The sequence below is a fragment of the Schistocerca cancellata genome, unplaced genomic scaffold, assembly GCF_023864275.1.
Source record: "Schistocerca cancellata isolate TAMUIC-IGC-003103 unplaced genomic scaffold, iqSchCanc2.1 HiC_scaffold_822, whole genome shotgun sequence".
NCBI classification, from domain to species: Eukaryota; Metazoa; Arthropoda; class Insecta; order Orthoptera; family Acrididae; genus Schistocerca; species Schistocerca cancellata.
The window spans coordinates 252241-275607 of NW_026046833.1; the positions used below are offsets into that span (position 1 = coordinate 252241).

The following is a 23367-nucleotide window of genomic DNA, read 5'->3' on the forward strand; positions in this document are numbered from 1 at the left end:
CAACTAATACTCGCACTTTCCTTTCAACAATACCTGAGAAGATTTTACCCACAACGCTGATTAAAGAGATACCTCTGTAGTTGTTACAATCTTTTCTGTTTCCATGTTTAAAGATTGGTGTGATTACTGCTTTTTTCCAGTCTGATGGAACCTGTCCCGACTCCCAGGCCATTTCAATTATCCTGTGTAGCCATTTAAGACCTGACATTCCACTGTATTTGATGAGTTCCGACTTAATTTCATCCACCCCAGCCGCTTTATTGCACTGCAATCTATTGACCATTTTTTCCACTTCCTCAAATGTGATCCTATTTCCATCATCATTCCTATCCCATTCTACCTCGAAATCTAAAACATTACTGATCGCATTTTCACCTACATTGAGCAACTCTTCAAAATATTCCCTCCATTAAGTGACAAAAATAAATCAGTATGTTGAGATAGGGATTTCTCGACTACAGTTCAAGTGGCTATATACTGTGCTATATTACTTGAATGTTGTTCTCTATGGAAATGAAATATAACATTATCCATAATAGAATTTGTCAATTGAATTGATGTTTCAATGGTTATGAGTAAGTTTATGGGGTTGATAACTTCATACATTTCTATGCTAACAAAAAACATTATATTCAGAAACAAAAATTCAAATACAGAAGTAATAATTCTGAATGGAATGACACATATTATGCAGTTACTACACATCCATTCAGAATTATTACTTCTGTATTTGAATTTTTGTTTCTGAATATAATATTTTTTGTTAGCATAGAAATGTATGAAGTTATCAGGAGCATTATTCAAGTGTATTCAACCCAAACTGGACTCGAATTTAGGAGGAGTAAGCTTCAAATCGTTGTCTGTCTATTCAGATTCATGTTTTCCTGAACTACTTCTTGTAAATGCCAGAATCGTTTTCTGTAAAGTGTAAAGACTACAGCAGAGTCCTCCCCATGTCCTTCTCCAGCTGTCTCTAGTAATGACTGAGACATTAAACTATAACTAAGCAACAATCAAGCAACATGGCATAATTTTTAAGCCCATAGACTTATGTTGGGGAGGGATTAAATCCTTGTATCAAACCCTGATTCAGTTTCTTCATAGTTTTTTTAGACATGGCTTAATTTGAAATATGGCCCTTTTATAAATCAATGACGTAGACCCTCATACAACCTTCTTCAAATGAACAAGTGCTCCATTTATAGTTACGTCACTTGCAATTTAATATTCTTCTACCACCTCGTTGTCCCCTACCATGTCTAGGAGCTCTTCTTTTCTGCAATGACTACTCTCCTCATTGACAGTAAACTCAAACTATTTGGCATATTATATATGAGCAAGTATGGCTGCTGACTGCAGCAGCTTGCTTAGCAGGTCAGTGGGCATTCACTTTCTTATTTGTATGAGGGCAAGGTAAAAGGTTCTTGGCCTGCCAGTGAGAGATTTTTTAAAATCAAAAATCATGCACTTATTGTTTTGTCCCCTTGTTCAAGATTTCCACAATGTGTTGATTACATCCCTGAAGTGTGATTTTTTAAGTTCTCAATAAACCCATTTATGTCTACTCTAACTTCTTCCTGTCACTCAAAATATTTTCCCATGCCAATTTCTTTTTAGGTCTGTGAGTACTATAAGCACACCAGAAGATGTTACACCAGTTTTTAAGCAAGTCAGCTACCTCCAACATTACATCCTGAACTACCAGAATTGGCCCACCTACCACACTAGCAATGAGAGGGCTGATGTTTGTCACTTGGAGTTTGCTACTAATGTTGCACTTGCATGTGAGGCATTTTGTTTTGCTCTTGTTTTATCCCTCATACCTCTAACAATGGACATCTCATGGCACAATCATAGTTGGTAGACATCAGAAGATGCCAAATGTTGTCAACATGGTGGATGTTCCAACCACTTCATACTCAGATCCCTATCATTTCCCCATTGCCAACAACTTTCAGGTCATTTGCAATGTCATGATTTTTTCTGGAACATTTCAGACTTCTTCACATATATTTTGTAATGCAATTGGTCCAGAAGATGTTTTAAGTATTAGCCAGTCATTGTTTTACTCTTTGAAAGGTAATCATGGTCAACCCTTTGCACCAGAGAAATTTACTTCACCTATTTTGGTGCAAGGCAACGTCATTATGCCACTGATTTGCTTACTGTTTTGTTTCTCACTTAATATGGTAGATCAAGCTTTCATCTACAGTAACAAGTCAGGGCATAATATCACTGAAAAATTCATTTTCATATTTGCTTTTGGTCTGTATTCTGCAAATGTGACACACTTACTGCACAAAACCTTTTCATTATAAATACCTTTTGTGCGCAGTCTATTTATACACTGTCCCTAATTTAGAAAAGTTTCTGTTGTTGCTAGAATTCAAAACAAAGTATTTAATTATGACATATTTTTCAGTTTATTCACTTTAATGAAACACACAATGCATGGACATTTTAAATTGTTGTATGAGTAAAACTATTTTCTAGATTAAGTTGACACTTGAGTTGTATTACTATGCAATTTTTACCATCATATTTTCATTGTAATCATAATTACTTCTCCTAACCAGCAAGCTGGGTGTGATTCTATGTGAGTCTCTTCAACATTGTCCAGTCACGTTATTGTGACCATCTGTCAAAAGCCTGAATAACAACATTTTGCAATGCAGACCACTGCAAACATACACAAAAAGAGTCACTGAGACTCTCAAAGGCACAAACAGGGATGTGGAGCCATGCCACTCCAGTACCATGGATGGCCACCTGTGCTTGGTTTCTCAGCTGAGAATCCATGGTGCAAACAGCCCAGTCAAGGTGGTCCCACAGATTCTCAGTTGGGTTTAAATCTGGGGAGTTTGGTGTTGTGCCCAGGGGAGTTTAGTAAACTCATCCTGGTGTTCTTCAAACCACACATGTACACTGTGAGCTGTGTGAAATGTTACAATGTCCTGTTCATAGATGCGAGTGTGCTGAGGAAAAACAAACTGCATGTAGGGGTGGACACGGTCTCCAAGGGTAGATGCATACTCGTGTTGATCCACTGTGCCTTTCAGGATGATGCCATCACTGAGGCAATGCCGTGAAAATAATTACCAGGCTATAATGTTCCTTCCTAGTTGGAGAGTATTGGCTTCAGACATTTCACACCGTAGACACCAACAACCATATGTCCAATGGAGCATAAAACATGATTCATCTGAAAAGGCCACCTGTTGCCACTCAGTGGATGTCCAATTACAGTACTGGCATGCAAATTCCAGCCTTTGTCACTGATGGACAGCAGTCAGCATGGGTGTGTGAATCAGGTGCCTGCTGCTAGTCCCATTCACATTAGCTGAATGGTTGTTCAGCAGACACAATTGGTAGCCCCTTGGTTCATCTGGGTAGTCAGTTGCGCAACAGTTGCATGTGTATTTACCCATACACATTTCCACAGCCTTTGTTCACCCTTGTCATCTATGCCCCATGGTACATCACAGTTGCCTCATTACCAGTTTTTGATAGCACTAGTTTGCCATGCATGGTATATTTTAACCATGGCTGCATGCGAACAGTGTACAAACTTAGCCATTTTGGAAATTCTCCCACCCTTCATCCAAAAGCCAATGATAATGCCCTTTTTGACATCAGGTAAATTGCTACGTTTCCACATTATGACAATGACTGCACTGTTTTTCACATTCCTCTGGCACACATTTTATACCCTCCACAGTTAGTGCTACCACCTGCCATCTGTGAGTAGTTATTGCATGATGATGTTGAACATAGACAGTGGTCACATTAATGTGAGTATATGTTGTATTATGCTTTGTTAATACACAATTTATGTTCTTGTTCATACACTGATGCCAATTTATATATATAATTTTGAGGGCCTTGAAGATCTGATTCTCCCTGTAATCACCATAATGTCTTTCTCTTTTTGTCTTTTCAGATGCATTTTGATAAAAGCATACTCAAGGAGATGTACATAGAACCACTATTGTCATATGAACATACCACTACAGTCATTCTACTTCAAGGATTTACAGTAGTCTTTTTATGGTCCTAGTTGTTATTGGATATCTTCAAAGTTTATATTATCATTGTTTGTCCTTTGTATATGAGAAAGTGGAAGTGCTATTGTTGCCTTGAGATTACTCTTTGGTGGCCTACTAATTTTTGATTATATCCAAACATCACTGTAGGTAGAAAATATGCTCTGCATAAGCAATACTGCAATATGTAACATGCTAGATGGGGAATTATGGAAAAATTTGTACTTTGTTTCCATTCTTTTAGTGTATGGTATATCTAAAACTATAATGCTACCTAAGTTCTGAAATTTCTCCCTCTTCTCTCTCTCTGTCTCTTTCTCTCTTTCTCTCTCTCTGTTCATTCTCAATTTCAGAACAGACTGTTGGTAAATTTTGGCTAAGCTCTAAACACATTGTATTGGTTTTTCTGATTTTGAGACCCATCCCAATAAGTTCTTCATGTCATAGATTTAATTTAGCTAGCTCTTCAGCTTCTGTCACACCCTATACCACTATATCACAGATAAAGTGTGTTCTGTCAGCACATGTGAAGTAAAGACCACATCATGATTAGTTTTGTGACTTGATAACTCAATATTTCACAATGAAGAGTATTCCCAAGCATCAACAGCAGTACTGGACATGCCAGATTTTGTAAATATTGTGTGAATCACGAACCAATGCAATAAAAGATGGTTTTCTACATTAGGAGCTGAACTGAGCAGATACCTCATTGGAATACATCAGTCTGAATATAAAGGGTTTATTTGATGGTTTTTCTATCAGAACTTGTGTTGTATGACAACAAAGCATTTCAAAACACAGTCACATAAAGACTTATTGAACACATTTTTAGTATGACATTTTATAATACAGCATTAAAAAATTTACACATCAGTGGTTGAAAGTGTTACAGAATCACTACATTCAAAAATATGGATGGAAATATGACCTCCCACAGTGTTTTACTCCCTCAGTTGGTGCATGTATCGCGACTGTAGAAGTTAAAATTTTGTTTGAGTTAAACTTGGGAAGTTTGGAGTGAAACAAGTGAGAAGCACAAACTTTGAGTAATTCAAAGGGATGTGCACAAAAAACATCTTGGTAGTATACTGTCTTCAAATACAGCGAGTTGAGTTCTATTTTCCAGTGGCTATTAACTTCTCATAGATGTTCAGATCTCTCGTGAAAGCAGTTTTTTCTAGAAGGAGATGGAGTGTTTTTAAAGCTCTCATTTTCAATATGTTAAGCAGTCTTGAATCTGTTGATGTATACACAATGTCCTTTGGAATTTTCTCTGTGCATCTTCAGCAATCATTATTAAAAGTAATGCAGCTTCATATGTATTGATTTACAGAAGTCCAATCTGAGTAGTTGGAATTCTGGGTATAACTGACAATTTAGCTGGTGTTGCAGCTCACACTGATGAACATCCACCAAGTGATGATATTTGAGCACTCACAAATGTTATTGGAAATCATGTGAATAATATCTGCTATCATGTATTGTGTGAAGATAGCTAAAGGGATTAGGTATTGGAGGTGTGTGTTGTTGTTTTTTTTTTTTTTTTTGTTTTTTTTTTTTATAGCTTTTAATACTTCATCCATTATGGAGTGATGGTAAACAACTTATAAGTTAGACCTGAGACTGTGTTTCAGATGTATCTGATCTTCTGTTCTTTAACTATTATCATAGTAAAATTGTTTCCCTCTTCAAATTATTCCAATATGTGCTTACATGATACTTTCACAATGTTCAGAATGATAGTTACAAGTAATTTATTTGTCTCCCAGTTCTTCTCATGATACACTGTTTTCAGAAAAACATGTTCAACAATTTACCAACTAGAACTAATGTTGTGTTATTCCACCTTCAGTGCAGATTCAGTAGATTTTCTTAACCTGGCCACATGAATTGACTCATATACTTTAGAGGAAGTGAAATCAAATTAAACAACTCTGTCAGTGCATTTTTTTCCTATAACCCTTTTTGAAGAGAGGGATGATGATGCATTACTTTTAGTCTCTAATTGTTATATTTACTTTCCAAACCTTGTTGAGTATTCTGTACTACAACTCCTGACCAGTCTCGTCAAGTGCTTTGATTGTTTCTACAGTGATATTATCTGATCCACTACCTTATTGTTTTACACTTTATATACTGCTGTCTTCACTTGTAATCGGGACAAACAATTTGTATTTACATTGCCAAAATAATGCACTCCAACAATCAAAGAAGTATTGCTCTCCCCAATTCCTATCCCTTGTCTAAGCTATGGGAAAAGGTCATTATAAAAATAACAGAGGATCAGCTGAAAATTAATGGATGATGATGGCCTGCTGGAATGATTTTAGCCATAACTGATCAGGAGAGGATCAAAATGTACTTATAAGTTGAAAGACGAGCCCCAGAGTTACAAACATAATGAAAATACATCTTCAGTGATATTGATTACAACTTTGGGACAGGCCAGCATCCTGCAGTGACTGGTCATATTTTCAGCAAATAACATTAAGATTTTTTTAGATGGTCGGATATGCATGGCCATAGCACAAGATGTAGACCAAATGTCTTAGTAGGTTTATACCACTCCCAAAAATTCAGAAATGACCTATTCAACTCAGGAAACTTCGTAAAAGCTCTGTGTCTCATATAAGATAGGAAATTAATGCATGAAACCATTAGAGTAGAATACATAATTTCTTCTATAAACTAAATAAATTATTTTTCAGAAATTAACTTACACCATTTATAACCATTATTAAAAGAAATTCCCACAGTTTAGTAAATAACTGAAGCATGATGTGATTAATTTCAATTCCAAATAAATTTAATGTATTTAAATAATTTGTTTGTTGCTACAAAAATTCAAAAGCAGTAATTTAATTTTTTGGTAAAGACCTACAACTCAATTACTTTTACGTAACATTGCAGCCCAAATTATTTTCAGTAGGATTTATTGGATATTGTGTGAGTGTGTGAGGGGTGGGGGGAGGGGGAATGAGAAAATTGTGTATGTGCAGGTTATATTTACCTGAGAAGCTGATAGACCAGCATACAAGAAAAAATACATATTAGAATTCCAATAACAGATAATCCAAATAAAGCTCGTAAGCATGAGTAGAGTGCTCCATGGATGACATCACAGTCTGGTGTTGAGTTGAAAACATACCGTAAACCTGCATGAAAGGAAAAATTTATTTCTAATTAGTTTTTTCAATAAAAGAACTACTCAAACATTTATAACACTCACCAACATTGCTTAGTTCTTAGGAAATTTAATTTTAATTTTTTAATGAATTAAAAAATGCCAAAAATCATTCAAAAAGCTCATATAGGCTCATTAAGAAATTGTTGTTTCCCACATTAAAGCAGTTTTGTTAGCAGGATATATATAGAGGCAAAATGCTTAGCTGCCAAGAAGTATCAGAGACACTATGGTTGAAAATCAGAGGTTTCCAAGTGAAGAAATGGTTAGAGGAAACAAGATCAAGCCCTAAATCAGTAGAAACATTACCTAGGACTCTGGACACAGTGAGATAAACCTGTGGGTGATTTTCGTAATGAAATCCTGGTTATTCTTGTTTAATTTAATAATTTCTTCTTTTTTGCGCTATCCTATGAAGGATCCTCTGGTTCCAAAAGCTATTTGATGCCTATCTGTGCTGCTGCTTGGAGGTTAAAAAATTTTCTATGTAAATCAAATTGTAGTTTAATTTTTGTGAACATTTTCCATATAGATATTAATAAATATGACATTATTCTTCACACAGTGTCAGTCACTGCACAAACGAACCAGTAGTGTTTTTCTTTAATCATTTTTAAGACATATTTCTTAGTTGAATTATTAATTTTGCTAGAGGGAGTAAACATATCAACTGTACATCAATATCCAGCTATTTAGTGATACTGTTTGCAATGTAGAGCATGATGAGAGGAGGAGTGAGGGGGACAGAACAGAAAAAAAGTGTTTGCTTCCTGATAGTGAGCCTTTGCATTGAAAAAATGTACAAATTAGATTGTAAAAAGTTTGGCATCTGAGTTTTCATTTTGTATTGTCATTTATTATATAAACTTGAGATGATAATTCTATTTTGTTGTTACACAGTGCCATTTAAAATTCTGATATATATAAATATAGACACACATGGAATGTTATAGTATGTTAAGAATGGTACTATCTACAGGGTGGTTATAATTAAAGTGCAGCTACTCTTGGGGGTCCAGTGCAGGATTTAATTATCATTTGGCAATAAAACTTGGTAGATATGTTAATACATAAATGTGGAGTAACTTACACTGGAAAAAAATTAGTTCCAGTTTTGCTCATCAGGTGCAAATCTGCTGCTATGCACAGTTTGTTTGATGGTATGACATCCATGCTGTCATTTGACAAGCCTTAACATGAGTGGAAAGTATGGCCGTTGAGAAATCAAGAAGAGAGACTGTGCACTGCTAGTGAATTTTTTTTATGTGAAAAGCAGCAATTTAAGTGTTGCAGTGAGAGAGTATAACTGACTGAAAGGCCTGAGGAGAGGCCCAATATCATTAAATGAATTAAGATGATAATGAAATTAAAATCCACAAACAAGCTTGGTGTGGCACCTAGAGAAGGAAGGCTGTAATTGACCACACAGCACATGCCCTGATTAGCGCTAGTGCTCATGCAGTGTCACAAAAACTGTCCAACCCACGGCCAATAGCATGAAAAGTTTTGTGGTCTATTTTACACAGGTACCTGTACAAGATCCAGATGGTGCACCAACTGAAATCCTATGATCTACACAAAGTTCTGAATTTGCTCTTCAGTTTCTGGCATGGATCAAAGTTGATGATGTGGGTGGTCAGGAAATATTGTATGGAGTAATGAGACACATTTTACACTCCAGGGCGCAGTGAATACACTGAACTGTCAATTTAGGGGCACTGTTAAACTTTGTGTTGTGCATGAAGAGCCACTGCATTCAGCGTATGTGACTGTGTGGTGTGTATTCACAAGCACCTTTATTCTTGGCTAATTTTTCTTTGAAGACAATCTGCCTCTCAGATGCACCATGACTTCTGGTGATTATTGAGACCTCCTTGTACAGCAGTTGATTACTGCTTTGGAAGAGCATAGTTGTGTTGAAAGCACTGTTTTCATGCAAGATGGGGCAACACCTCATGTTGCATGCCTGGGGAGAGATCTGTTTAATGCAACCTACCATGAACATGTTAGCTCCAGAGGTTTTCCACATGCATGGTCGGCAAGATCACCTGATCTAAATCTGTGTGACTTTTGGTGCTGGAAATATCTAAAAGAATGGCTTTACCAGGGATACATTTGGCCTCTCCCTGTTCCGTAGGCCAGTATAAAGGAACTCATTACTCAGATTCTACTGAATCTGCTGTGAGAAACTGTTGATTGCATAGTCATCGTAACTGCCGTCTGCTTCACGTCTGCTGTGCAGCGAGCTACGTACAGTATTAACAGTATTAACTGTATTTTTCTTACTTGTCACTTCTTCTTCCGTGTGTTTATGCTTTTAGGAAGCTTTAATTGTCGAGTGCTAGTAATAGTGTTCCATAGATTTTGTGATAATTTTGAATACAGTCAGGGAGAGTCCCTTCAGTCAGCCATAGTGCCAGTAGTGTCAGTGTCGTCATAACTGCCGTCTGCTTCACGTCTGCTGTGCAGCGAGCTACTTTAATTTAAGTATTAACTGTATTTTTCTTACTTGTCACTTCTTCTTCCGTGTGTTTTTGCTTCTAGGAAGCTTTAATTGTTGAGTGCTAGTGATAGTGTTCGGTAGATTTCGTGTTCATTTTGAATACAGTCAGAGAGAGTCCCTTTAGTCAGCCAGTAGTGCTAGTGTTTGTTTTGAATACAGTCCAGAGACAGGTAGTGCTATTTTCATTGTTTTCTATAAGAAGTGTCTAGTAACCACAGTTTAGTCAACTATCAACTGCCTTTAGTGAATTAGCAGTCTAGTTAAAAGTTGATTAACTCTCAACAGTAAATTGATTTCTTAGGATGGATAGGATGTGTGACTGCTGTGTACGGACGCAGGAGGAGCTGGCCACTGTTTGTGAACAGCTGAACATGTTGATGGCCACAGTCAGCCATCTTCAGGCTGCTGCCTTGGAGTGTAGCGGCAGTGGGGAGTCTGGTGCATCACATGGTACACCCCAGGTGTTACATGCTTCACCCACTGTCCATGCTGTCGAGACATCTTCACGGGTACCGGGCATGGTTGGGCCACCCTCTCCCCAACGGGAGTGGCGGCTTCAGCGGCATTAGCGGCGCACGAGGCGGAGGGTCAATGTGGAGGCTGGCCGTGTGGCATCGCACGCTCTGCCTGTGAGTGGACATGTGGCCGCTCCTTCAGCAAGGTCCAAGCAGGCACACAGGGGGAGGGGTTTATTAGTGATTTGGAGCTCCAACATTAGGCGGGTGATGGAGCCCCTTAGGGAAATAGCGGAAAGGTCGGGGAAGAAGGCCAGTGTTCACTCTGTCTGCTTGTTGGGGGGGTCTCATCTGAGATGTGGAGGAGGCCCTGCCGGCAGCGATAGAGAGCACTGGGTGCACCCGACTGCAAATTGTTGTTCATGTCGGCACCAATGACTCCTTCCGTCTAGGTCCAGAGGTCATCCGCAGTTCATACAGACGGTTGGTGGAGTTGGTGAAGGCGGAAAGCCTCACTCGCGGGGTGGAATCTGAGCTAACTATTTGTAGTATCATTCCCAGAACTGGTTGCAGTCCTCTAGTTTGGAGCTGAGTGGAAGGCTTAAGCCAGAGGCTCAGACGATTCTGCGGAGATCTGGGGTGCAAATTTCTCGACCTCCGCTATCGGGTGGAGAAATGTAAGGTCCCCCTGAATAGGTCAGGCATGCACTACACACAGGAAGTAGCTAAAAGGGTAGCGAAGTACGTGTGGAGTGCACATGTGGGTTTTTTAGGTTAGAGAATTCCCTCCCTAGGCCTGACAAGACGCCTCCTGAGACGTGGCAAGGTAGGAGTAAGGAAAATGCAACAGGGAATAACAATATTAATGTGGTAATAGCAAACTGCAGGAGCATCTATAGAAAGGTCACAGAACTGCTCTCATTAATAAACAGTCACAATGCCCACATAGTACTAGGGACAGAAAGTTGGCTGAAATCAGATGTGAACAGTAATGAAATTCTAAACTCAGATTGGAATGTATACCGCAGAGACAGGCTGGACGGTGAAGGAGGAGGTGTGTTTATAGCGATGAGAAGTGCAATAGTATCGAAGGAAATTGACGGAGATCCGAAATGTGAAATAATTTGGGTGAATGTCACGGTTAAAGCAGGCTAAGACATGGTAATTGGATGTCTCTACAGGCCCCCTGGCTCAGCAGCTGTTGTGGCTGAGTACCTGAAGGATAATTTGGAAAATATTTCGAGTAAATTTCTCCACCATGTTATAGTTCTGGGTGGAGATTTTAATTTGCCGGATATAGACTGGGAGACTCAAACGTTCATAACGGGTGGCAGGGACAAAGAATCCAGTGAATTTTTTTAAATGCTTTATCTGAAAACTACCTTGTACAGTTAAACAGAGACCTGACTCGTAGCGATAACATATTAGACCTTCTGGTGACAAACAGACCCGAACTATTTGAAACAGATAATGCAGAACAGGGAATCAGCAATCATAAAGCAGTTACTGCATTGACGATTTCAGCCGTAAATAGAAATGTTAAAAAAGGTAGGAAGATTTTTCTGTTTAGCAAAAGTGACTAAGAGCAGATTACAGAGTACCTGATGGCTCAACACAAAAGTTTTGTCTCTAGTACAGATAATGTTGAGGATCAGTGGACAAAGTTCAAAACCATCGTACAATATGCATTAGATGAGTATGTGCCAAGCCACTGTATGGTGCACAACAGAGGGTACTGTGTGCCACTACTGGTCATTTTCTTTCCTGTTCCACTTGCAGTCAGAGTGAAGGGGTTCTAGGTGCTTCAGTCTGGAGCCGCACTGCTGCTGCGGTCGCAGGTTCGAATCCTGCCTCGGGCATGGATGTGTGTGATGTCCTTAGGTTAGTTAGGTCTATGTAGTTCTAAGTTCTAGGGGACTGATGACCTCTGATGTTAAGTCCCATAGTGCTCAGAGCCATTTGAACCAGAGTGAAGGAAAAACAACTGTTTATATGCCTCCGTATGAGCCTTAATTTTTCATATCTTAACTTCATTGTCCTTATGTGCAAAGTATGTTGGCGGCAGTTGAATCATTTGGCAGTCAACTTCAAATGCCAGTTCTCTAAATTTTCTCTATAGCTTTCCTCAAGTGCAGTCTACTTTACAGATAAACCCTACTTTCCTAAAATTCTCCCAATAAACTGAAGCTGATCATTTACCTTCCCCACCACATTTCTCACATGCTTGTTCAATTTCATATTGCTTTGCAATGTTACACTCATATATTTAAACGAGGTGACCGGGTCAAGCAGGACATTGCTAATGCTTTAGCTGAATATCAAGTGTTTGTTGTTCCTACTCCTCCTCATTAACTTAGTTTTTCTACAATCAGAGATACCTGGCATTCATCACACCAACTAGAAATATTGTCTAAGTTGTCTTGTATCCTCTTACAGTCACTCAACTTCAACACCTTACCATACACCACAGCATCATCAGCAAACAACCACAGATAGCTGCCCACCCCATCTGCTAAATCATTTACGTATATAGAGAAGAACAGCGGTCCTATGACACTTCCCTGAGGCACTCCTGACAATATCCTTCTATCTGGTGAACACTCACCATTGAGGACAATATACTGGGTTCTATTGCTTAAGAAGTCTTCAAGCCACTCATTATTCATACCTTCATTAACAGCCTGCAATAGGCCACCATGTCAAGTGCCTTTTGGAAATCTAGAAATATGGTCTCTCCCCTTTGCCTTTCTTCCATAGTTCTCAGTATATCATGTGAGAAAAGGCCAAGCTGAGTTTTGCATGTGTGATGCTTTCTAAAGCCATGCTGATTTGTGGACATGATCTTCTCAGCCTCAGGAAAATTTATTATATTTGAACCCAGAATATGTTCAAGGATTGTTGGAATAGTTTCCTCCCTCTGTCAGAAGGGCTGTTGCTGCAATGTTGAGAGGGCAAAGCAGGTCAATGATATCCATCATCCACTGCATGATCATCAAGCTGCAGTCTGTCGATTGAAAACTAGAAAGAGCTTCATCACTTGGACACAGCCACTCTAGCGAACACCTGAGTCTAGCTGTATCACCAGTTGAAAGAGCAATCTGCCACTGGATAACCCTGCAAAGGAAGAGCTGGCCCCAGGAAATGATCTGTTTGGAAATCACACAGTCATCTTAAGGTGGATGTTCCCCAATGACAGACGAAAATGTAAAAATGGGGCATCCTTCCAGGTGGTGGAGACATGCCCTGCAAGAGCAGAACAACACAAGATCTGGATCACTTGCTCATATGCCCTCTACTGGAAGAACCTTGCACAATGCAAGACTTGATCAAGGCAAATATCAAGGCCATCAGAATTACTGTGTTCTGGAAATGCCAACTGGACACAGAAATAAATGAATGAGCAATCCCAAAATTTCCTATATAATACTTATATTAGCACTTATAAATGCAATACCATTTAAGATATTTATTCATTTTATAAGATTACATTTACAAATACTTTGACAAGGTAGCAAAAGTGAACTGTAGGAAATGCTGTAATTTTGGTTAGAAAATAAATCACTTGTTTCTCAAGCATTTCATTTCTGTGGTAAGAGAGATGAAAATTTCGGTGCCAGTGTACTTAATACTTCTTTCAGATTCATAGTACATGTCATTCTTGTATGTGGTGAATATTTCTGGATACAGAAAAAAGCACATGAGAGAAAACAAGCAATGGTATGCATCCCCAACTGCTGAAATAATTTGTGACAAGATATTCTTGGACTCAGTCTAACAATGATTCTATTCGTTCTTTTCTGGATGATGCAGATTTTTTTGAACAAGAGAAGAGTCCTCCGCCCCCCCCCCCCCCCCAAAAAAAAAAAGTTGCACATAATGGACAATGTGTATACAAATAAACCTTAAGAATTGGTTATATAGCTTCTTAAGCTCAAAAACCATTTAAAAATTTTTATTTAATTTTAATAAAATGTTACTCAATCAAATACAAAAAATTTAAAATATTGGATAAACTCAAGGAACCCACCTTCCTCCATTTTGTCTGATGACTGTAGCAAAGCAGAATAGCATGTGCAGGTCTGTGTCTTTTGTGTGTACATACATTCACGTAGAGTTTGGAGCCTACTCATATGTATAACTGTTGTGCTAATGGTCACCACAATACACAGCACACCGCCAACTAAACAACATATCCCACACAGCTTGATCTAAAACAAAACAACAGTTTGTAAATTACAGGTTGTATTTCATTATAAGAAAGGATACAACAGGTAGGAGAGGGCTGTTAGGGGACTCCTAAGGGTATAACAAAATGTATTACATTTTTTAACTCTCATATACCTTTCAGCAACAACTCTTTCAGCATACTGCCTTCCATTTGTAAATGAAGTAATTCAAGATGTGCAATAACACACACTTAATAACAGCCACAGGTAAAAGTATTTGTAAGTAACAGTGACAAAAAAAACTAAGTATTTATGTGTAGATTTTATCTATTATCATCATTTCAAATGTTTGTGGATCTCAAGTTTGAAGAGTTCAGTGATAGGGTTGTTGTCATCAGATTTGACAGCAAGACAGTGCCAACAGTGGTAGCTCCAGTGTACAGAGCAATGTCACAAGCCACAGATGAAGAGAGAGAGAGAGAGAGAGAGAGAGAGAGAGAGAGAGAGAGAGAGAGAGAAAGTATATGACGATTTTGAATGGATAATTCATTAAGTAAAGGAAGATGAAAATCTGATAGTCCATGGAGATTGGAAAGCAGTTGCAAGGGAAGAAATAGAAGAAAGGGTTATGGGAGAATATGGGCTTGGCACTAGGAATGAGAGAGGATAAAACCAATTGAGTACTGCAATAAATTTCAGTTCATAATAATGAATATTGTGTTCAAAAATCACAAGAGGAAGAGGTATACATGGAAAAGATTCAGAGACATGGGAAGGTTCCAGCTGGACTATGTCATGGTCAGACAGAAATTCCAAAATTAGATGTTTGACTGTAAGGCATCACTGGGGGACAAGCCTACTCAAGTTGGTGTGTAGAATCTATGAAATTGGCAACATACCATTAGGTTTTCAGAAAAAATATCATTCACAAAGTGCCAAAGATATCAAGTGCAGATAAGTGCAAGAACTATCACACCATCAACTAACAGCTGATTTTTACAAGCTGCTGACGACATTATGCAGAAGAATGGAAAAGAAAATCAAGGATTCATTATATGATGATCAGTTTGGCTTTAAGAAAGGTAAAGGAACCACAGAAGCCTTCTGACAGAGCAGTTGATAATGGAAGCAAGACTAAAGGAAAATCAAGGCATGCTTATAGGGTCATCAATCTAGAAAATGGTGCAATATATTTACAATTCTGAGAAAAACAGGAGTAAGCTTTAGGGAAAGGTGGGTAACACACAGTATGTACAAGAACCAAGAGGGAACATTAAGACTGGAAGAAAATGGTGCAATATATTTACAATTCTGAGAAAAACAGGAGCAAGCTTTAGGGAAAGGTGGGTAATACACAGTATGTACAAGAACCAAGAGGGAAAATTAAGACTGGAAGACCAAGAATGAAGTGCTTGGATTAAAAATGGTGTAAGACAGATATGCAGGTATTAATCTATACAATGAAGAAGCAGTTATAGAAATAAAAGAAAAGTTCAAGAGTTGGTTAAAATTAAGGATAAAATGTATCAGTGATAAGATTCCCTGATGATATTTCTAGCCTCAGTAAAAATGAAGAAAGATTACTGGATCTGTTGAACTGAATGAATAGTTTAATGAGTACAGAATATGGATTAAGAGTAAACCAGGAAAAGACAAAGGTAATGAGATGTAGCAGGAATGAGAATAGCATGAAACTTAACATCAAAATTGATGATCATGAAGTAGATGAAGTTAAGGAATTCTGCTATCTTGGAACCAAAATTAACCAACACAGACAAAACAAGGAAGACATAGGAAGCAGATTAGTACAGGCAAAGAGAGCATACCTGGCCAAGAGAAATCTACTGGTATCAAATATTGAGGAAGAAATTTCTGAGGATGTACATTTGGAGCACAGAATTGTATGGTAGAGAACTATGGGCAATGGGAAAACCAGAACAGGAGAAAATCAAAGGATTTGAGATGTGGTGCTAGAGTGGAATGTTGAGAATTCGGTGGACTGATAAAATAAAAAATGAGGAGGTTCTCCACAGAATCAATGAAGGAAGGAACATATGGAAAACATTGACAAGAATAAGGGACACATTAGCAGGACATGTATTACAACATCAGGAAATAACCTTCATGGTACTAGAGGGAGCTGTAGAGGGTAAAAACTGTAGGGGAAGACAGAGATTTGAATACAGCCAACAAATAATTGAGGACATAGGGTGCAAGTGTTAGCCTGATATCAAGAGATTAGTGAAGGATTGGAATCCCTCACAGGCTGCATCAAACCAGTCAGAAGACTAATGATGCCAAAAAAATTTCAAAATTGGGTGTGAAGTCATGTACTTAATCTGTGCCCATTATACTGCACTTTTGTATGAATTTCTTACAACTTTCTTTCAGGCCATTTATTATTTCATCATTTGCTTTTAGTACTGTGCTGTTGTGTTTATGATATTGCTTTTCCTACAGTCTTTATACATTATTTCCCAGGTTGTTTTACAGACACTACCGGCAGAACTTATGTAACAAGCATATGGTAAATATAATTTTATAACAATCTAGGATAACACCAGGATCAGTGTCTGTCTTACATTGTATGATGTGAGCTTTGATGTAGGCCATCATTTTCTAGTTTACTATTTGCAGACTTTACAAAGCTCAGTTCAACATAAACTGTTATGAAGAGACAGACCATTAGGTTGTGGTTTTGCCTCCTAATAGTTATAATAGTGAATTTTTGGTGTGGATAATTCAGTTTCCAAAGGCTATATGAGATTACTTTCTTAGTTGCAGCAAGTTATTGACATAGAAAATTTGTAAAAATGTTTTTTATTCATGTTGCTTAATAATATTTGATCACAAACAATTTCCATGTAAAATAGTATTACTGTTGGAAACTCTTTATAGTGAAATAACTGTGAATCATTCCATAAAGCATGTTCATTAGTAATTAGGAATACAGCAGTCATGTGGTCTGTCAATGAAATTGCTGTGTTTCCTTTGGATTTATGACATGTGAGCACTATTGTTACAGGTTCTTGCATTTTTGTTGCATGTGACAGCAGCCACAGATCTAGTATATTTCAGAACAGGGCAAAAACTTGATAGTGGTACCTCCCCCCCTCCCCCCTTTCCCCTCGAGTGTTTGAGATAGGACATCAAAATTTAACAAAAATTTGATTTTTCAAAATCATGTTCACTTTGTAGCCCACTTCTTCCTGAAGAGTTTGATATATAAAACATATATGTTCGAGAAAATGGAAGATGTTATTTAGTCTTAAGTGTGCCAAAGTGCAGTGTCATGCCTCTTCACACAACATTCTTCTATCTCACATCACTGTATTTCACTCTGTGGAATTCAAGCATGTATATTTTGTAATGGAAGCCATGAAACCTATATTCAGGACAGTGGAAATTAAAATGTCCTATGGTGCCTCTCCTGCTCCCATTGACTGGTCTGACATTCTAACCCCCTTAAAAAAAAACTCATAATTAATACTGGGTGGGATTATTTGTAACCAGGAGAGTAAGAAATCTTCAGAAACTTTGCTTTCTTTATTGGCTGTTAGCTAACAACTTTCTGTTTTGAGTGCCATAAAATTTAGTATATGAGTGTTGCCCACAATGTAATGAACGGATTTTTTTCTTCAACAATTCTTTATTGAATGTAATGAGAACTACATATATGAAAGAATGATGTTTTATCTACACACTCTATTTTTCCACGTAATCTCCTTCCCATTCTATAGCCTTTCTCAAGCGCAAAACAAGGGCATCTATGCCTTGTCGGTACCAATCCTTGTCCTGGTGGTGGAGCCCGTGCTTCACTGTGTGAATCACCTCCTCATCATCCTCAAAATGTCTTCCACAAATGGCATCCTTTAATGGCCAAAGCAAGTGGAAGTCCAAGGGCTTGCAGCAACATGTCAGGTGTGATGGACGTAGATGGTCTCCCCAACCATTGCAAATTGTGGGGCTCTGACAAACTGCCTTCTGATGATCTCAACCTCATGCCCAGTGACTAACTGTACTTCTGTCAACAGCAGATTCTCCATAGATTTTGCACAAGTGTTTGTGAATATTACCCACAGTTTCTTTCTCTGCAGTGAGAACTTCAATGATGGCACATTGCTTGTAATATACATCACCTACAGATGCCATTTTGAAACTGTAGCAGCTACACTATTTGTCAGTAGTGATGAAAGCTTGGTCCACTCATTCAGGAGACTTTAAATAAGACGTACCTAATGTTTTGCATTTCTAGCATCGTTTTTGGGTGAGAAAAAAAAAAATGCCGTGTATTACTTCCTGGCAACCCTCATAGGAAAGATTAAACCAGCAAAGACAAGAGACAGGTAAGGCAGTAGACATTTTTTGAATCCTTATGTCCCAGCATTTTCTCTCTCTGTAATCTTGCTACAGCTTTATACAGCATGCTTTCCTTTCTGTGAAAGAACCTATTATCTCATCAACATTTGTCAAACACTTTTCTACATGAAAAATCAAAATGTCATTGTCTAATACTGAAAAAGCTGTTAATACAAATAGTACCCAAGACAGGTGTGGTTTCTCAATTTGATTATGTCTATTTTCTCAGTGTTGCTAGATAAAATGAAGTAGGCCTTTCTAATATTGCAGCAATTGTAACACATGCCAAATAAGCGAAACTGTTTCAGAACAAATGGTCATTTTTATCTACTGTATTTACATAAATAACATGATAGAATATAATTCATGAAGTACGAATATCAAATGCTTAACAGACCTACTACAAGCAAAACGTTTTATGTTAGGAAACAGTTTCAGATTTCATTCATATGCTCCAGTTTATCAAGCATGAGATCAAAAAGTAGTATTACAAAATTTTATATAAATTTGGAATTGTCATAATTCTTCCATACAATTTGTGTGATTCTGTAATATTCCTGCCATTGTCAAAACTTATTCTCTGGTTAGCTTCACTAACCCTGCCAGAGTCATCAGTTTAGTTATCCTGCATTTATTCTCCATTTTTTTATTTTTTTACTTTTTTAATATGTGTTCATACAACACATTTCCATGCTATTCTGAGAATAGAACTTAAGTGGCTGCTAACCAGGGACTGTATAACTGGGGCCTAGTAGTGTAGCAATCTGGCAAAAATTTTCTGTCAAAATTTCATTTCATATGTAATCTTTCGTAAATCTTAAAATTTCCATTCAGTAGTCTGAATCTATGCATTTCGCTAGTAATTATAGCAATGTTGATCATTCTCATACCCAATCAAACACATAAAGAATGACACTGGCTGCCTACAAGGGCGTATCGTGGTACACGGGTGTACAGGAGCAGATGCACAGATTGGACCCTGTGTCCACTAAATATTTCAAACCTGTTCATTGGGCAGTTTTGAACAGGTGCTGCAGCATAGATCAGATGAGGTACCTACATACAGTAGCACACCTGTTTCCCAAATTTACTATGATACCAACAAATTTCTTGTTGTGGTTCAGTCACTGGTGCCGAAGTGGTGGATGATGGCCTGCCACTTGAGCATCCTCAGTGACTTGGCCAGCCTCAATCACTACTTGCATCACACTGAGACAATTATTGACTCATGTGCTGGGTCAACACGTCCACTTTAGCTGTCAGTGCATCATAGTCTACATACGATGCAGTTGTTCATGTGCTTGTGCACTGAATGGTTATCATACTGACGGGTGCCGCAGACATAGCATCTTGTACTGTATCCACTAGGTCCACCACTACATCTGGAGACATATCTAACTCAGATGCTATAATCCCCTTAATTGGAGACAGCAAACATCTATTCCAAATAGTTCATAGCAAGCTGTCTGGATCTGTACCAGCATTGATCTTACTCTGCAGGTACTGGGATGGTTTGTGGTCCACAATGCCCTCTTGTGTTAAAACCTGATGGAGGCATTCTTCTAGTGAAGGTGATACTTTCTGATTAACTATGTCTTCAGCCAGTCATATGAATTGCTTTCAGGCAGTGTGGTAATTACATCCTGCATCTCAGTGACATACCAGTGGTTGAGTTGACTTATGACCAATGTGAACTTCACAGACTCCACAGTGATACCCAAGTAGAAGAAGCTAGCTTCAACTTGTGTGAATCAGAGGGCTGGATTGTGAGACCAGAAGGGCAGCATTCATGCTGTGTGTCTTAACACAGGGGGATTCATCACTACCAAGCATTCCACCATCTCATGAATTACCTTTGATAGTAACATATTAAATTCATGCATTATGCAGGCATATCATTTTGGGGTCATCACTTTAGCCATTGAGCTGTGATCCTGCCAATCCAACTGTAAATCTCACATAGAGTTATGATTAATTTGTAAAAATGACACCTTCATTCTGAAGTAATAATAACTTTGTTCATTGTTGAAACTGGACAAAACAGTGAAACTCGTGAGCATCATGAATGCAGATATATGTGCTAGTCAGGAATGAACAAAACTGCTCTGTTTACCATAACTAAAATGACCCAAGACAATGATAATTCTTTGTCGAAGAAAGAGTGTACACAAAACATAAAACTTCCATAGGTCTGAGAATAAACAGAACATAGGAAACATAATAGGAATTCTGCACTCCTGGAAGCTAGCGCAAAAATTGTTTTAACAGCACAAAGTTTATAAACATAAAAATCACACCACACATGCATCACACTGCACAGACACGCTGACAGCCATGATAACTACACATGATAACTACATAGTATCAAAACTATGGCCCAACTTTTTGCATGGGGTCAACTGCTGGGGGCTGATATCTTGCAGGGGCACTTTTTTCTCCACAAAAAATGAGGCCATGTTCCCTTGTCAGTAGTATCATAAAATTGGAATTTATTCTGTGTGTAGCTCACAATACAAATGAAGACAACAATGAGAGATTCCCCAGTTATTTAATTATTAGCATTTAAAGACAAATATTTTTTATTAGTACCAGTACTTCACATAGTGGCTACACTTGTTTGTGCATTCCCTATATCATCAATAAATTGCTGCTATAGCCTCTTTAGTTAACTACTCATGTATCCATGTCACTAGCATTGCAAATATAATGGGAGCTGTTCATTATTGTTAAACTGAAGCAGAAATGACATGATTTTCGTAGAATTGTCAGAATTTGAAAGGCCACATTTTTTCCACTAGGAAATTCTTGTGGTTAAAAGACTTGATGAAACAATTATAATCATACACATTAGCACAATAACAGAAAACCAGGATGGGATACAAACAATTACAAATTATGTTATGGTGCCAACTACTCATCTTTTAGTGAAACATATTAGTACTGGGAAGACCAGTACAAAAATGCTGAACAATGTAACTCAAGTTTCCAACTTTCATTCTTATACAGAATGCAGCACACTCACATATAATGCAAAATAGGTTTGGGTGAATGTGCTCATGCATACATGCATGTGCCTGCATGTGCACAGGCTCCATTTGTATGTTTGCAATCACTCACAGCTTTAGGCAGATCAATATAAATAATGTACATTTATAAGTACCTTTATGTACACTTAATAATATTCCCTAAGTAGTACTAAAGAGTTTCTAATACAAATAACTGGTGCTAAGGAGGAAAAGTTCCCTGCCATTTAAGGACTTCAGTGCAGTGTTTTGCTTACCAGGTATTCGTAACGATTCTTCCTACTTGCCAAACACATCACAATTAATCCAGTGACAATGAGCTGGAAAGAAATAAGAGAGGAAGCTTGTTTTAGTTGTATTGCATTATGCATGAAGTGATATTCCTGTTATTTTAAATGTGCTGTAACCAGTCATCTAAAATTTAATGAATTAGTGTTCTCTACAGTGAAAGAACCTACCAACAAAAATAAACATGAAGAAATTGATGTATGATTGAATCAATACACACTTTCTGTGTGTACTTTCCACTAATCATAATCAAGTGACAAAAATTGTATAAATAAATTATCACTAAATTCTCAGTTCATATGAAAAAATAGCTTCAAATAATATCCTTAGAAGAAACAGGTCTTATAATTCTCAATCTTAATTATATGTTTTGACCATGGACACTTGCAGCCACTACTAAAACATTAGGTTATCTAACAAAAAATAATTAAATCATTTGCATAAAGAAACATAACTGTAGCCAGTATTTCAGATTATAGGTTCAATCTGTGAAATGTACCAAAAAATAATAACCTAGAAGTTTCTGAGACTTAATTTCTCATCTTATATTCTGTTTTTTGTCTTTTATCATGTTATTTAATCATTTTCAAATGGAGAGATGTCCCACCTGAAGAATCTCAACTATACTGGTTATTGCGGTATAATACTTTTGGCAGCACTTCATTTTGTTATCCATAAACATTTTCCTTTAGTTGTCATCATAGTTTTTGAAAATGTATGTTAAAGCATTGAGTAATTTGCTTTTTGTTAGTGTTAAATACAAGGAAGGCATCTCATTGCAACTGAAGACTTGAAAAACAAGTTAATACTTTTTCCTGTTATATGGGAACATCCAGCTGTCAAGACATAAGTAATGCTTACTATAATATGTTTTCCAAATAAAATCCCACCAGCAGAACATATTTAAGTGTTAAGATTCTTGTGTTGCTGCAAATCAATAATTCTGTGAAATGCTATGCTTTTGTAATATGCTTCTTCTTTATTTTGTAATGTTTGTCAAAAGAACTGCTCTCAGATCTCATACTATCAAAATACAATGAGAACGAAAAGGAAAGGTCTAACTAGTTTTGGTAAATGATAAAAATCCAGGACATGTGGAATTAGTACTAAATAAAACAGGACCTCAGAATGTGGTGTGAATACATTGTGTGTTCACTAGTTACAAAAATTGTTCCTCAAAATGTGTTTTCCATGGAACTGCAGATGAACAAGGACATTTAACACTGTTGAGAAAATCAAGATTTGAATTTTTAAAAATTTTTTTGTGAACTGAAGTACCTAACATATGCTGGGGTGACAAAATTCATGGGATAGCGACATGTACATATTCAAGTGGTGACAGT

The 23367-nt window shown here is 37.5% G+C and overlaps 1 protein-coding gene across 1 annotated transcript in view; it reads right to left on the minus strand.

The window, feature by feature from the left end:
* Positions 1 to 23367, minus strand: part of LOC126143527 (uncharacterized) — an 82391-nt gene that overhangs the window by 24571 nt on the left and 34453 nt on the right. Inside the window, exons 3-5 of the mRNA XM_049915433.1 lie at positions 21994 to 22056; positions 14216 to 14396; positions 7057 to 7201 (exon numbers count right to left, since the gene is read on the minus strand). Coding sequence (XP_049771390.1) covers positions 7057 to 7201; positions 14216 to 14396; positions 21994 to 22056 — 389 coding nt within the window. The remainder of the gene's footprint in view (positions 1 to 7056; positions 7202 to 14215; positions 14397 to 21993; positions 22057 to 23367) is intronic.